General features: G+C 46.9%; 1 protein-coding gene across 3 annotated transcripts in view; it reads right to left on the bottom strand.

The window, feature by feature from the left end:
• Positions 1-17,178, bottom strand: part of TIMELESS (timeless circadian regulator) — a 318,102-nt gene that overhangs the window by 10,333 nt on the left and 290,591 nt on the right. For all 3 annotated transcript variants that reach the window (XM_085600891.1, XM_085600892.1, XM_085600893.1), the window contains exon 25: positions 2,049-2,167. In XM_085600891.1, coding sequence (XP_085457017.1) covers positions 2,049-2,167 — 119 coding nt within the window. The remainder of the gene's footprint in view (positions 1-2,048; positions 2,168-17,178) is intronic.

Raw genomic sequence — 17,178 nt, 5'->3', positions numbered from 1 at the left:
ACAAAAAAAGCTACTTTTTATGTTGCACACGTTTAATAAAGCTGTTCTTAAAACATACTGTACAGAAAGGTCTTGACTGAGGATGTGTAAAGTTCATGCATGACAGAAGACTTTGTCTCACTTTAGTTAGGATTGAAAGAATGTAATGGTACGTAGGAAAGACTACTATACAACTTATGAGAAAGATGTTTTAAAATATTTTCGCAGAACAAGATAGTTCGAGATTTGGCTAATGGTAAAACCAAACCAAATAAAAAGTAGCACTCCACAGTTTAGGACAAAGCTTGGAAATTGGAGATCCTTTTGTAGATTTAAGGAACAAGAGAATCTAGTATTGTGGCCCTGCTGTACACGCAATAAGGCATTAAGGGAATCCTGTGCAGCAACACCACCTCCATTTCATCTTCTAACAGTGCTAAAGGCTCAGCAGATTCAGAGAATTAGAGAATATACAATTTAAAAGAGAACAGAAATCGCGATTTCCAAGAAAACGACATTGTGCCAGAACTCTGGGCAAGAGCCCGAAACAATACTTGCACCATCAAGTATTATCTACATAATACAGATATGATCTGACACAACCCAACCAGCACACAACTCTCTATGTCCAGGTAAGTTATGAAGTGCTGAACTATGTCTAGCCTGCCATCCTGGCCCATCCAAATACTTATACCACAGCACTTCGTGATTGGGCAGAAGATTGTAGATCATTGAGGTGGCATAATAATCCCCTTACGTGGCGTGACCCTCTTACACTCAAATAAGGCAGAACTGCTACAGGTCATGTCCATCTCCTAGTGCTGTACCAGTCCATAGGAGTAAACCACACATCAACTGAACAGGCATGGAAGAGATCTGCCACACACCACTGCCCAGCAGAGGACACTAATTTAGTCCACCACTGCAGGTCTCAATGAACAATTTACTTACCTTCGGTAACACTTTCTGCTGGACACACTATATAATAAAAGACTGCACACCTTTTGAATATTCCCATGGAATTGGACTAAATCCGGAAGATTTAAATCAGCATTGCTCCCAGGCACCGACAGGTGGCATCATGCAGCTCCATGTTGACTTTGATCTGCTCCAGAAATGACGAATTGAGCCGAAGTCCAACAATAATCAGATGCCAGTGTACAGATTCCTAAATTGGGACCATTTTAGATTGAAAAAGAATGGGAAGGTAGGAGTGCAGTGAGGAATCGACGGTTAGATAGAGTATCAGAATGAGCATTACCAAATGTAGGTAACTTGTTATTCTGATGAATACATCTAACAGCAGATTCCTCACCTTTAGAATAGATGACAAAGCTGAACCTCCCCAGGTGGTGGGTCTGTGGAATGGCTTGTATCAAAACGTTCTGCAGGACTGAACAGGCAAAATTCCCTTGCCGTCGGACCTGGCTGATAAGGCGTTGGTGCTTTGTGGATGTGTGCACTGATGCCCACGTTGCGGCCTGACATGTCAAGAACAGGTACTCATTGTGCCAACGAAGAGGTAACAGCCTTTGTCCTTGTGGAATGGACCATCCTTCTGGAGGCTGCTTCTAGGCCAATGCTTATCAGACCTGAATGCAGAAGATTATACACTGCGGCAGTCTTTTTTAACAGTGTCATGATTCTATTTTCCCAAGAGAACCCAACAAAAAGGTGCTAGTTCACCCAATGGTCTTTGCTGTGATTGATGTAAAAGCTCGGGGCTCACTTGGGATCTAGCCGATGGGGTCACTTCTCTTTCGTGGGATGAGCTGGAACAAATAATGTTGGCAGGATGAAGGAGGTTCAACTTTTGGCAAACATTTATCTGGGAAAAGGGTAGTGTGTGGCGCCTGCACTAAGACAACTTGGAGCTCACTCACACAAGGCTTAAAAATACTTCCAAAAGAAGAGCAAAAACAAAGTCAACACCCCTTCCAACCACATTCTCCAACCATTGTAGCAAGCTGCCATGAAGGTAAGCACCTTAGCACCCCACAAGGGGTAGTAACAGCTATTTAGAATACAAAAAACGTGGACAGCCTGAGCTGGGGGTGTGGGTGGTATACCTGCTCATTTGCTGGGGGGCGGACGCCCACTGCCTTCAGCAGCTTCTGAAACTGGCAGTTTTCCATGGCATCTTCATTCTCCTCAGTGAGCGGCACCAGGGGCACAGCCTGCGAGATGCCTGGGAATGTGAGAGAAAGACAGGAGAGCCTAAACAGAGGTGCCCAAAAGGACCCAAAGAAAGGGACTGTTTAAATACCTGTATTAACATAATGATCCAGAGGGTTATGTTAAGGAGGTTTCGGGAATTAAACAAAATAGTAACTTGAAAGGAAAGCTTTTCTCTCTTAAGCTGAATTTCTCTTTTCGAGTCAAAGTGGGAGACCAATAGGCCTAGCGGTTTATTATGTAGAGAACACTTCACTTCAATGCAAACTATTTTATCAACAGTTTAATTTATTTGAAAGAATACACACGGTCTTGCAGAGGCGTTGCATAAATAACAACCGCATTTTATTTAATCCATTATTTATTGTTTTACATAGAGTGGCCTGCACCTAAATCATTTCCATAGCACTGTACAACCAGAAATCGAAACTGACCAGCAGAAAAGAGGCTAGAGCCAACAGGTTATAGTTTACAACAAGGTCGAAAGGGTACCAGCAGCAGCAATTCATAATGGGAGTGTGCACAGAATCAAAAAATTATACAGTATGAGGAAAATAATTTACTTACCTTTGATAACACCCTTTCTGGTAGATATTAAATCTAACTGCATATTCCTCAACTTGAAACTCTTCACAGGTGGGAGATTGGAACTAGAAAACCTACACAACAGCTCCTGAGCGCTGGCATATCGGCCTACATCCCGGCTCTGTCCAGGCTCCAAATATGATGACCCAAAGCCCTATACAGGCGCCTCCTGGTGATTATACAAATTATTCTATCATTTGCACCCAGAGACTTGATAAATCTGGACCATGTGGGATCATCGACGTTTCAACCCTGTCAAGGCTTAATTAAGAAGTCATGGCGGGTCTTCATCAGGACAAGGGTGGGTGAGATGGGGATGATAGCCCTAATCAGATCACCGAATTGATCGTGATATAAAGGGTCATCGCAAAATTCAGTATGCGCAACCAGTCCTAGTGATGCGATCAGCCATGGCTTTGCTGCCGGCGTGGAGGAATCTGCTACAGTCAAGTACCCTCCTTGATGCGCAGGGGAGTCTGAATCAAAAATGCGAAGCCAGGCGTGAGTCCTGGTTCAACGCTGCAGTCCTGTGACGGCAGCCTGACTTCTTAATTAAGCCTTGACAGGGTTGAAACGTTGACGATCCCACATGGTCCAGATTTATCAAGTCTCTGGGTGCAAATGATTGAATAATTTGTATAATCACCAGAGGCATTGGTTTGTTGTAATATTCTGGCCTTAATCATTCTCTTCCCTTGTATATACTGTATTTGTAATCACCCTGTACATAATATATGCAGTTTGTTCTACCACTGAGCACAAATGTCACTTTAGTACACATCACTTTAGACTTCACCTTGTTTTGACAGCCTTGTCTACAACAGGACAGAGTGACTAACAGTGTCCAAGGAGGCAAAGAGGTCAAGGAGCTTAACAGCTGTAACCCCTCCTTGGTCCAAGATGATTTTGAACTTATTTTGGACTGCGGTGAGGGCAACCTCTGTGCTGCGAGACTAACAAAAGGCAGATGACCTAGGACAGAGTACAGAAACATCAGAGAACCGAGACAGTTGCTTGTTTACTGACCACTGAGTCACCTTGTGACAGAGTGGAAGAAGGCAAACAGGCCAATAGTTGCCTGGAACAGCCGAGCGCAATGGATTTTTTTTTTTTAATACACATACAGGTTTTCTTTCTTCAGGCAGCTTACCAGATCTAGTCAATTAATTTACTAGCGGGTACAGAGGAGAAAATATTAATGTTGCCACGAGATGGACATACGAGCTGAGCAGGGGGTCATTCTGCCATTCAGACTTAATGGTTTGCATAATTTGCAAAACCGCCTCAGGGGAGATTGAGTTAATTTTTTACCAATTTAGAAATAAAGCTTTGAGGACATTCAGATAACTGAAAGGTGAAGGTATTACAATTCTGGGCCAAATAACTGAGAACATGAGAACTAGCAGATTATATTTTTTATTGGACATCTTAATTCAGGACACAAATGACTCGAGAAGGCTTGATGAATGTTTTGAATGTTGTCAACAAAAGTGACAGACACGGTTATGCAAAAACCTTGAGAAGAAGGGATTATTATTATTTTTTTTTTTTAAACATTTTATTGATTTTGTCAATTACACATACATAGTCACACTTGTGCCAGCAGCACCAAAGAACACTTTTCAGAGTAACGTACACAAAATTACATTCACAGCGTTAACACTTTTTGGAGTTCTTTCCGTCGTAATGCCAAATCCACCAGTGAGGATGTACATAGGGACCCTCTGTAGCTATTCCATGCCTTCCATTTCGTTTCCCACTTCCTGGGGTAACCTCGAATTATGAACACTTCCTTTTCAGCTATCATGCATCTGTCTAACTCCTGTACCCATACTCGTATGGATGGTGCCTCCGCAGCCCCCCAGTGGTGTGCTATCTCGCGTTTGACCAAAGTGAAGCCCAGCTTCACCATCTGTTGCTCGGTGAGGTCTGTAGCCTCCCATATATTAAGTAGGCCTACCTGAGGCGTGAGGGTCAGCGTTTTCCCCAGCGCGGTTCAAAGCTTAGTCGTGGCTCCCTCCCATAACGATTTGATCGCAGGGCATTCCCATATCGTATGATAGAACGTGGCCTCCTTCTGGCATCCCCTAATACACAGTGAATCCTCCCTAGCCCCTATGCGTGCTAGGACGACCCCCGTCATATGGGACCTATGTAGGATCCTTAATCGGATCAGTCTGTATCTGAGGGTAATCGCCACCCTCCTAGGAGACATCAGTGCCTCCCTCCAGTCCTCTTCCTCAATAGGTCCTACGTCCTGCTGCCACTTCTCTCGAAGCGCCTCAAATGCATCTGGGAGGTTGTTGCACAGCTTTTTATATGTCAGGGAGATGGCCTTCGATTGTAGTTGCCCATCTAATAGTCTGTCCTCTAGAGGCGACGAGTCTGGAATGTCATGCAAGTTAGTCAATGCCATCTGGAGGGCATGTCGAACCTGAAGGTAACAAAATATTTCCCCTTGCGCCATATGGTAGGTTCCCTTCAGTTCCTCAAAGCTGAGGATGGCACCTTTTTTGATCAGATCACCCACCTGTGAGATGCCAATCAGGTCCCATTTGTCGAACCCCGGCTGAAAACATAGGGTACCTAGTCTTTGGGTCTGCCATAGTGGTGTCGCCTTTGTGAGGGTGTTTGCCCACCCCAATTGAGAATTCGCTCTGTGCGAAACACCAACTGTGTGTGACATGGGGCCTATAAATGTATGTTTCCTGCCTTTGGAGTATAGCGCTCCCAGATACCCTGCACGCCCCGTTTGATATTTATCAAGTACGAGCGCCGGGTCGTGAGGGGGTCGGTACATCCAGTGATTTACCACCACCAACTGCGAGGCCCAGTAATATACTTCCAGGTCCGGCAGGGCTATACCTCCATCGTACCACCCCTTGGTAAGTTTTTTCAGCGATATCCTCGGGGCCCGCCGTGCCATAGTAACGCACGAACCTCACCCTCTACCGCTGTAAAATAGGCATCTGGAACGCTGTTCGGGCAGTTTTGAAGGATGTACAAAAATCGCGGGAGAGCAAGCATTTTAAAGAGGGCGGCTCGGCCCACCAGGGAGAGCGGTAGGGACCGCCAGTGTTCGACATCAGATCTCAGCCGGGTCAGTGGGGGGGCCAGATTGTGACTGTAAAACAGGGTCGGACTTGCCGTAACATACACCCCCAAATAACGAAACCCATCTTCGGCCACCTCCAGCTTGCAATCAGCCGGGAGGGGAGGGACCCTCCCGTGGAGCATATATAGTGTAGATTTGGTCCAGTTAATGACATATCCGGAATACCTACCAAAGTTAGTGAATATATCCAAAACTGCTCTGATGGACCGATAAGGGGAGGCAAGATAAAGTAGGATATCATCTGCGTACAGTGATATTTTATCCTCAAGATCCAGTGCCCATTTCAACCCCCTGACCATTACATCACGCCGAATCCATGCCGCCAGTGGCTCGAGCATCAGGGAGAATATTAGTGGCGACAGTGGGCGCCCTGCCGGGTGCCTCTTCTTAGCTGGAAGGCCCGGGATGTATGATTGTTAACCCGTATTTGACCCCATATATCCTCATAGAGTAATTGCACCCACTTTAAAAACTTAGGACCAAATCCGAAACGTACTAGTACCGCGAATAGATTTGGCCACTCTATGGAGTCAAAAGCCATGGAGGCATCTAAAGATAGGATCGCCGCGTCCTCCCCCAGGTAGTTTTTCCAGGCCAAGACATTGTGAAGACGACGAATGTTTAATGCCGTATTCCTCCCTGGCATGAAGCCAGACTGGTCCGGGTGTACCAGTGAAGAGATGACCGCGACCAACCTAGTGGCCAGTACTTTTGCCAAAATCTTAGCTTCTACACTAATCAGGGAAATTGGTCTATAAGACCCACATTTGTCCCCGGGCTTTCCGGGTTTACGAATCACTACTATAGTAGCTAGACGTTGGTCAGGCAGGAGTCGATCTGTTTCACAGCCTTCGTTGTACATGGCCCGAAGGTGTGGGGCTATCTGAGAACTCGTCACTTTAAGAAACTCGATAGGGGTGCCATTAGGTCCAATCGCCTTGCCCGAACGAATTCGGGCAATGGCTTTCTGGATTTCATTATCCGAGAGGTTACTATCCAGGGTGCGTCTGTCTTCTTCGGAAAGGGTGGGCAGGTCGCTGTCAGCGAGGAGCTGTCGGGAGTCTTCTGCAGTGTATGTGGTTGACGGGGAGTAGACTTTCTCAAAGTACTCCACGAACGCTTCTGCTATATCCTTGGGGTGTGTAACCGTCTCGCCACTGGGCAAGGCTAGTTTCTGCACCCACCTGTCCCCATGCTCCCTTTTCTCCAACCATGCTAATGTCTTTTCCACCTTATCTCCCAGTTCATATAGTCTATGCTGCATATTTAGATGTTTAGTCATCATATGCTCCCTCGTCTTCAGCTTGTACTCTTCACGCTTAAGTGTGAGGCGATGTATTGTGTCATCTGTGGGATTAGCAGCATATTCGGCTTCCCATTGTTGAAGCTCAGCCTCCAGCTGGAGAAGCATTTTGCGTTTGTTACGTAGATAGCCCGTCTTTAATGCTATGGCCCGCCCCTTCAATACCACCTTAAATGCCTCCCAGATGGTAAGGGCCGAATCCACCGACCCTAAGTTTTCGTCAAAGTAGTTTTTGGTGGCGGTGCACAGGTCCTCTTTGACATCAGGTATTTTTAACAGCCATGGGTCTATTATGAGCGTGGTCCGGGGTTGTCGTTCCCAATAAGTATAATCGATCCACACTGGGGAGTGGTCAGAGATCCCTCTCGGGAGGACTCGGGATTGCAAAAAAAAAACCCCAGTGTGGTCGCATAGGTCAGGAAGTAGTCAATACGGGAGGAGCTCTTGTGTGCATTCGAATAGTAAGTAAACTGCGGCGCGGCCAGGTGCGTTTCTCGACCGATATCTACGAGGCCCATAGCCGTTATAAATTCTTGCATGAGCCTGTTTGATTTAACCCCTGGCCTCTGTGGGTGTCTGTCAGTAGTGTCATTGATTGTGAGGTTGTAGTCCCCGCCCAGGATCAGGGTGCCGGTAGGGAGGTCTATTAATATCTTTCCCAAGTCCGCTAGGGCGTCTTTAGCTAGTGCTGGCGGAAGGTATATTGAGATTATATTTAATGCTCTCCCTTCCCATTGAGCCTCTAAAACAGCAAATCTACCCCGAGGGTCGGCCCATGTCCGGTGCACAATCAGTGCTAAATTTTTCTTGACCAGAATACCTGTTCCCAGGGAACCTGTGGTGTAGTCCGCATGTACCAGAAGTTTATATCCCCATTGCGTGAGAGCTTTGCTTTTGTTCCCAACTAGGTGTGTCTCTTGTAGTAACACTACGTCTGGAGATTGGCGCTTTAGATACTGTTGTACCACCCCTCGCTTTATTTTGTCCCCCATCCCATATACGTTCCAGGTAAGGACGGAAAGCGACACATCCCTATCACCCCCAGTCATCGTAACGGTGGTAGAGCCATGTGTGACGGGTCAGTAGTAGTGTTCCCGACCCGAGTGATATCTGGTGTCTCGGTGCTGCTATAGTTCTGCGTTCGTTCTCAACACGTTCCTGTTGGCCAAAGCTGCCTATTCTCTTAAACTCTACTATTTGCAAATCAATAAAACCCCAACCCCGCAAACCCCCTCCTGGTTCCCTCCCCTCCCTCCTCCCTGCCCCCCTGCCCGTGGATTTAAAACTACCCACTCCCCAACATGGCAGAGTGCCTCTCACCCTCCCTAGGTTGCGAAAAATTTCGCGGGGTCAGTAGCTCCAGCCCCGCATGATCATATCACAATAGTTATGGTTTGCCATCCATTAATAATACCTATTCAGTCTATGATTAGTCCCCTATCTTAGGGCCCTGCCCCCCACCCATAGCATCTTTATCTACATATCGTGTCTCGAGATGGGTAGTGTTCCACTGTTTGCCATCCCCCATCTCGCCTGTGGGTGCGGCAGGGAGCCCCCCCACTCATACCTTTCCTGGAGTATCCGCTATGGCCCCCAACCTCCCGGGGTTCGGGCGCCGGACGGCCCCCAGTCGGCCGATGTGGTTTGACACTGTGGTTCCGCCTCTGGTTGCCAGCTGTAGCCCTACCCTCCATCCAGTCCCATGCCTCCTCCGGGGATTCAAAGAACCAAGTGGTCCCACCCGTTTTGCCGGGAACAGCATCGCATACTTGATTTCTCGGTCCCGCAGTTCCCGCTTCACTGCCTGGAAGCTGCGTCGTTGGGCCTGTACCTTGGCAGTGAAATCCGGAAAAAAGGCCACTTCACTGTTGCCAACTTTCAGTGGTGGACCAGCCCTAGCCGCCTGCAAGATGCTGTCTCTATCTCTGTAGTCGAATATTCTGGCGATAATCGGTCGTGGAGGAGCCCCAGGCTTAGGCCTTCCCCCGGGTACCCTGTGCGCTCTTTCGATTAAGTATTTGGACAAGGCTTTAGGTTTAAGCTGCTGAGTGATTAGTTCTTCCACATAGAGGTCCGTCGCCGGCCCCTCCTCCCGCTCCGGAACCCCCAAGATCCGCACGTTGTTGCGACGCGCGTGACCTTCATACTCATCAAGCTGCCGCGCCATTCGGTCCTGCTTCTGTTGCATATCGGCCATTTGAGCCTGTAATTCTGATGTGTCCAATTGTAAAGCCCCGGTCACTGTCTTTAGTTCTTGGACCTTCTCATCCATTTTCCGGAGATCCGCCCTGATCAAGTAAACCTCCACTGTCGCAGAGTCCAATGAGGCACGCATTCCATTGATCGCCGCCATAACATCATGTAGCGTCGGCTCCGGCCCCTGCTCGGAGCTGGATCGCGACAGGTCCTTCTCAATTGGTAGTGATTCCGTCACTTCGCCCGTATTGGGCCGGGCGAACTTAGCCAATTGCTTCTGTGCATTTGTTTTGGTCCCTCTGCCTCCCGTCGCCATTTATGCGGGTCTCCCCTGCTGGGGATGGTTCAGAGACCAGCACTGCACTGATTAATATCTCACTCACCAATCAAGCACCCTCTCGTTCAAGTGTACTTTCGGCCAGCCGTAACAAGTCCGTCCACCCCTGGCTTCGGGGTGTCTAGGTGAACCCTCACCGCTCCACTCTCCAATTGGTGTCTAGGGCAGACTGTGCACAGTCCACCCTGGTCTGACGGCTCCCGACTATCGAGCGCACAGCCACTCCAGGCCCCCCGATATTCCTGCCACACTTACTGCCTGCGTCTTCCGCCGGTTGCCGATCACCTCGGTTCTCGCATCGCACCCGGTGCGTCACAGATCGTCCCACGTGCCTCGGGCCAACCTTGCTGCCGTGAATTTCTTCGATGTGGTGGGTATGACTGAGGCTCAATCCCTGCTATCACTGCCATACATGGAGTAACACAGTTCAGCCGCGCCTTGCAGTCCCACCGCAACCCTGGGCAGATCAAGGGCAGGCCCTACCTGCAGGCTCCACCGCCGGGTCTTTAACTGAGATCGCAAGCCGTACGGCGCCCCCCGTCTCTTGCCAGTTCCGCCTCTGCGGCCTTCTCCCACTTCATCAACGAGCCCCCGGCTCCAGTTCCGGGCGTCCACAAGCACCGGGACCGTCGGCGCGGCCCAAGACAGCCCCCCCCCCCCCCCCCCCCCCATCGTCTCCGGCGCCGAGTGGCTATCTTTTTCTGGGGCCTCCCTGCGCTCTTTGCCCCTATATCCAATCTTCCAGGGAGCAGATGAACACCGGAGCGCCAGCGGCCCAGACGGCGTCCCAGGGCCGGCCGGGGGAGGCCCCACCGCACAGGCCCAAAGCCGGAGCCCTGGCCAGGAGTCCAGGCCGCTCGACGCCTCCTCCTCCATCTCCGCTACTTTCTGGGCGGTTGTCGGGAACTTCCCCACTCGGTTTCTCCCGCAAGTATGGGCACCGAATGAGTCTCTCCGGGAGCCGACAGGCACCAGGAGCGTCAGCGATGCGGGCAGCGCTTCAGGGCAGGCCTTCCCGCATAGGCCCAGAAACCAGGGCCCCTGTTAGGAATCCAGGCCGTTCGGCACCTCCTCCTCTGTCGCCGTTAGCGTCAAGGCAGCTTCGCGCCCTCCACCGCCTGGTCTCCACTGCACTTTCCAGCACCCGCTAAGTCCAGCGATTACCTCGGGACCGCAGCGACGCCACTCCGCTTCGTTCCTCTCCCCGGTCCTAGTCTCCGCAATCGCCTCGGGCAATCCCGGGCGATCTCTCTGGGGAATCCCGGGTCAGGTTTTTCCAGTGCCAACTGGGGTGGGACGCTCCGCGGGTACGTTGCAAGGCTTCACGCTCCCTAATCGCCGCAATTGGGTGTCTTGGATGGCACAGGATTGATCAATCAGGCATGCGGGGCTCGGAGCTCACTTAGGCGGCCGCCATCCTCGTCGGCTGCTAGCCACGCCCAAAGAAGAAGGGATTCTTGCTTGGCTACTGTGAGGATTAGACATTTTTTAATGTTTAAAAAAAAAAGAATGCGATTTGAACAACAGCTAGTATGAGTCAATTGAAACTAATCTCTAAAGGTTCTTCCTTATATTTTACCATCTTTTCGTGTGAGCAAAATTTTTTTGCCAATTTCTTTCAAGGTGTTTATGTTTAGCTGCCACTAGCTCCTGCGTGTACCAAAGGGTCCAGGGGGTCCTGCGATTTGTCATCACCGCCACAGCAGGATCAGTAGTGTCCATACTGAGGTAATCCACAAGTTGATTTTGAGCATTATCCAGGTGGACACGTTGGTGACTCTTGCAAAGTCAAGCCAAGAGTGGAGGTTGTAGTCTTAGCGATTTTGCACTCTTATCTTAGCTAAAATTAAAGTGCTGAGTGGTTGGAGCATGCCACCAGTGCAGTAATCACTTGATATCAAATCGTCAGGTGCCCACAATAAATCTAAAATGTGTCTAGCCAAATTGGTAGGATCAATAACTAATTGTTTGAGGCCAAGAGTACAAGTGTATAAAAGATCATATACTTCAGTGGAAAATACAGTATCCATTCATACACTGAAAGCCTCTAAAGCAAGTAATGTAAAAGCATGTAGAACAAACAGTGAAATAAATAGAGCAAGAAAATTACATCAGGACCTGGAAGGCGGTGCAGCAGGACAATAAAGATAGTATCAAAGTGGGAGGGTGATACTGAAAATGTAAAGTTTTTGACGAAGGAAAAACCTCTGCTTCACTGGCCTTTGCTGTGAGATTTTCCTAATAAATGCCTGCAATCTTTCATCCCCTCACCCGGCCAGGATGTAAAATCTTGTGAACAGATACGAAAACAACAGGAGCCGATCTCTCCTTCAATAATGCCTTCGCAAGAAAAAGAAAACTTATGGTCCTCTAAAAAATTTACACTAGAGTCTACATGCTTACCAAGTGAACAAACATTTAGACGGGCGGCTCAAAGCAGGCGGTGTTTAGGCGTGTACATATCATTACAAAATAACTTGGTAAAAGAGGGACTGCACTACCAGGGTATTTTGATCAACGGTAATTTAGATTAAATTGCAAAGGTTAATGTGGTTACAGATTCAGCTGAGATGAATCAAACCCTCAAAAGATGTCAAACTTGGCTACACTGAGCATTCATGGAAGAAGATCAGACAGAAGCTTGAGAAGGTGGTTTACAATGACAAGTTATTCAATTTTACTATATGGCTTTCCAACTTAGGTTTTTCAGGGGTCTCTTGAACACAATAGGACATTTGCTAAATGGTAACAGGCTAAAGTATTGAATGGAGCCGAACACGAAGACAGGAAATTTGTCCAAATCTAAATATCTAAAATTATCGTCATCGGCAGTGGCGAACAAAGATAAATTGCAAGTTCCAGAGGATGTCGAGGCCAGTCAACAACTCCCAATGCTCAAAAAGGAAATCGCGAAATGGTATGGACTGTTGGGTCAGGCTGGAGACCGAGAGTTAACACCGCCTTATAGAATAAGGGTAGGATCCCTGCCAAGTGACCAGCTGGAGACCCTTTGGCAAGTATCCCTTTGCACTTAAAACAAACTATTTGTTTACATTGCATAGGGCTTATTGGACCCCGTATGAACTTTCAAAGATCTCCATTACGATTGTGAAGTACAACTTAACCAGAGCGGATTATATGCATATGTTTCTGGAATGCCTGGTTTGAAAGTATTTTGGGAGAACGCAAGTTTAGTGATGTCAGAAATGGCCAACAAAGAAATTAATGTAATTCCCCATTTGGTCATTTTCGGAATATTACAAGAGACAGAAGAACTTGCAATTGAAAGTGAGAAACATTTTTTATTTGATACTAATAGCGAGACACACTAATTGTAGAAAATGGATTGCTGGAGAATTGGTTAGTACTAGTAAAGAATGTTTGCTCAATGGACCGAAGAAGCTGAAATAATAAGAGTAAATCTAATTTATGGCTCCCTGTGATTGAATGGTTGAGACTTGAACATGAATGGGTCCAATGATTAATAACACCATCTGTGCTCTTTATATCTGTGTCAGAGTAATGGCCTAAGACCCTCTGTGAAAGGAATAGTCCCACTACCTTGGCAGTGTGGTGTAAATGTTTGAACGGCTATTATTAGTGATTGGGTCAAGATGGCATGATGATGGGGACTTAAGAAAAATAAAAAGGTAAAATTAAGGACAGAATTTTAATTTATAAGGGATACTAAATACATCTTTAGAAACAAAATGAAACGTGTACAATGAGGAATTAGCCTGCGAGTGAGACAAGGGTCGGGATACTAGGCCCACCTAGGAGTTAGAAGAGAGTAGGAAGCTCTACTGAGATGGTAGTCATGAGTCAAAAGACTAAATAGTCAGGTACAGGTGTTTCTCAAGAAGGATGTTCTTATGACGGAATTTGGAATGAAGGGTTATTATTGATATGAAGAGAGGACATCTGAGAGTCTGGGAGGACGGCTGGCGAAGAATCTGCGAAGTGTGGATGACTCTTAAAAAGTGGAGCGAAAAGACATCTGCTTTTGAAGGGGAGAGTGACAAAGTTTTAAGATATGGATAGTGTCTGCAGAGAGATTTTGATGTTTGCTTTTTCAGGGTTTCGTACATAATGCAGGCCTTCATCTAGACCTATTTAAGTAAGTGTTGGAGTGAAGTGGTACAGTTTTTAAGTGTTCATGCGAAACGAGGCAGTAGCACTAATAACAGGTCTAAATTGGGGAATCTTTTTTTAGAGGGCCGTAAGGAGGGTAGAGGGTAGGTAGTCAAGCTGGGAGATTCCCAAAGCTGCTCTGCTAGAATCAGATCTTACTATGGATGATAGGTTTTAACTTCTTAAGTTAAATAAGAAGGAATCTGGCAAACTGAGCCATAGTTTGGATGTGCGCTTTGAGGTTAAGGTTTGCATATAGAAGGAAACCAAAGGATTAAAGGGTAGCCAATTTAGAACATGTGGTATCTGCCAACTTTAAGGATTCATGTCAGGTAGAGTGCTGCTGTTATTAGTCTTTGGGATATGGAGAAGAAAACCAGTTTTCAAATTATTATTTTTTTCCAGGCTTTTTGCTCAAACTATTTGCGAATGCTATTCAAAAAGGACTTTATATTGGAGCTGGGTCAAAGGAGTCGAAACCAAGATGAACCTTGGTGTCTGCCTACTGATGAAACAAGACACTAAGATTTTTAAGAAGTTCAACAAACAGATTGAATACGATGGGTGCCAAGATTGCAGCTTTACAGACATTGTAAGAGATGGGGTTTCGATTGGAAAAGGAGTTACCATTTTAGACCAATTGAGAGTAATAAGAGAAACTACCTCAAGACAGTTGCATCGAAGCCCATCCTATTTTTCAGAGTGTCCTGAAAAATGTAATGGTCTACAGTGTCAAACATAGCAGTTAGATCCAAAAGAACAAAAAAGTGAGTGGCCTTCATCTAATAGAGGATGACTCGGATTACAGCTAATGTCTGAGATTCAGTACAATGACCTGCCTGCAACCAGATCTAATCGACACAGTCAATTTCTTAGATATGTTTAGCCACTTGGGAGGAGGTACATTTTTGTATAAGTTTAGCTGGTGCTAGCACTGAAGGGTGCCTTCCGTGCAAGATCCACATCTGCAAGAAAGTCTCTCCATGTCATTCATAGTGGACAATCTAACTTACAGCCAGCCCTTCTTCCTTCCTTGCAAGTAGTTACGCTGGAAATCAATGCATAATCGCTAAGTACTGGGGTGTCACATGGATGAGGTGGAGATTAGGGGTCTCTAGTCCTTGTTAGAGCAGAGCCACCACACAAATCGGTTGCAACTGCGTGCAGCACGTTTGCCCCTAAAGGCGTTTTATCCTTGTTGATCTGCTTCAAGTCAATTTAGGTGCTCACCAACAACATGTGTAACTGCAACAAGCAGCGTAGTGTGGGCTTGCATGTGTGGAGGTGCGGAGGTTGTGGCGCTGGCTAGCACTTAAAGTGATCTCACTGTCTGCTAGTCATCTAATTAGTTCCCTCAATATAAGGAGGGACAAGTTCATCAGCGGGGCCTTGCGCAGTTGGGAATGTGCTTGGTGGACCTTTTCGGCATCTCTGAAAATGTCAGTGCCACGACTTCTGCACCCTTCAATTTATTTCTGTAGCATCTCTGGGAGATGCATTCTGCCTTCAGGGGGACTTTAGCCTTCCACACGCATTTCCTCCACTGCCTCTGATCCTCGTGCATTCTAAGGAAGGTGATTTATACAAAACAATGGTCCTTAGAACATTCAAAGTAAGGGTGGAATAAATATAGTCCAGAATCGATACTATATTAGGGATGTCCAGCCGGACGATCAGTTTTAATTCTTCAATTAATTATAACATATAAGACAACATACTAATTGTGGGACACAATCCTGTATCCACTAGAGAGAAATGACATCAAAAAACAAATACAAACATATGAACAAAAGGGCATTTCAGGCAAGACGGAAAGAGCTTATTTACATTATCCAATGTTTAAAGCTTTTACAGAACAACATTTGCACTTTTTTTACACAATGGATTAATGTGCAAGTTGTTAACTTAAGTCGACGACGTTTCGATCCTGTCGCAAAATACTAGGATCATCATCAGGACATGAATGTGTGCTGGCCTGATTATAAGAAATTGCCCGGTTCGTGATTATATCCGGGGATTAGACGGTACGTTAAGACCGTAGGCAAATGCAGACAGCTACGCTCAATCAATTGTGCGAGAGCTAGAGGTATTCTTGGTGAAGAAGGACCGAGGATATGGTCCGGGGGGGTTGGGAATCCAACGGAAACACGGTTTTAAAATTAGGCAGGGTGGCAATGCACTCAATAATGCCAGGTCCTCAAGTGTAACAGATCCGACACTGCAGGGTCTAAAGTCTCAGGGTGCTACTGTGCATAGGCTCAAATGGGCCATGCGTGAAAAAGTTAAGACCCAAACCAAAGTTTGATAACAGGAGTAGAGGAAAACATACGAAAGCCCTTTTAAGAATGCATCACAATGGGTGACTTGAATAAAGAGAGCTGACAAGGCAAACTAAAAAAGGCGGAAAGGACCATAGGTAACCTTTAACTGTGTCCACAGCAAAGCCTTTCAGGGCAAGAGACAGGAGAATCGACTTATCTGTTCTCACACGAGGTAAAGAACTAAGGCCAGCAGCCAGAGAAGATGGACTTTGTGAATGAACAAAGAGCAGCCAAAAAGCACATCCACCACCTCCGGCGGAAGGTCAAAGCACTCATGCACCTTGTCCAAGAACTTGGACAGGTGTGGAGAAGTTGAATACCTCTTTGACTTCTTCTTGCAGTGGGACTTAACCGAAGACTGATCTGGACAACAAATGTAGGGAGTGGCTATGCGGGTAGTCCAGGGACCTTCTACGCGACTGGGAACATAAACGTTGTGGAGTCGTCCTATGTCGGGCAGCGAGAAGCTTGAGGGAATGCTTCATCAGCGCCTTCAGGGGCATGGCCTGGCAGTAATCACAGGTCTTGGAGTTGTGTTCTCTCTCCAAGCACCAAAGACAAACCAAGTGTGAATCTGTCACAGACATCTGCCTGTGACACGCATTACATAGCTTGAAACCTACTGGTTTCTTAGAGGACATCGGTAGCATACTAGTAGAAGAAATTCTCAAAAAGGTTTTGACAACAAGTAGAGAAAAAGGGCAGTCAAAGATTTACTGAGCTTAGTTTTTCACAGATGTGTGCTGACTGGCGTGGAAAGAAAAGAGGTGACATCTGCGCACTGGGGTGGCACCTATATAGGCACCCGCACATGTCACTGCCAGCGTGAACACCACCACATACCCGCGCACAGGGGTACTACTCAAATTCCCTGATCCAGTCTGATTACTGTAAGGTAAGGTATCTGCAGCTAGAAGTCTCTATCAGATACCTCTTTTCACATGACTGCAAGCCTTTAGTGTTGCTGACAAACTTTAAGCCCGGTAGACATGCAACCATAAACACCTTCACCTCTCACCTGAACACCAGATGCAGT

This window comes from Triturus cristatus, chromosome 4_2, assembly GCF_964204655.1.
Source record: "Triturus cristatus chromosome 4_2, aTriCri1.1, whole genome shotgun sequence".
Taxonomy (NCBI): domain Eukaryota; kingdom Metazoa; phylum Chordata; class Amphibia; order Caudata; family Salamandridae; genus Triturus; species Triturus cristatus.
This window is presented reverse-complemented; position numbering and strand designations above follow the sequence as displayed.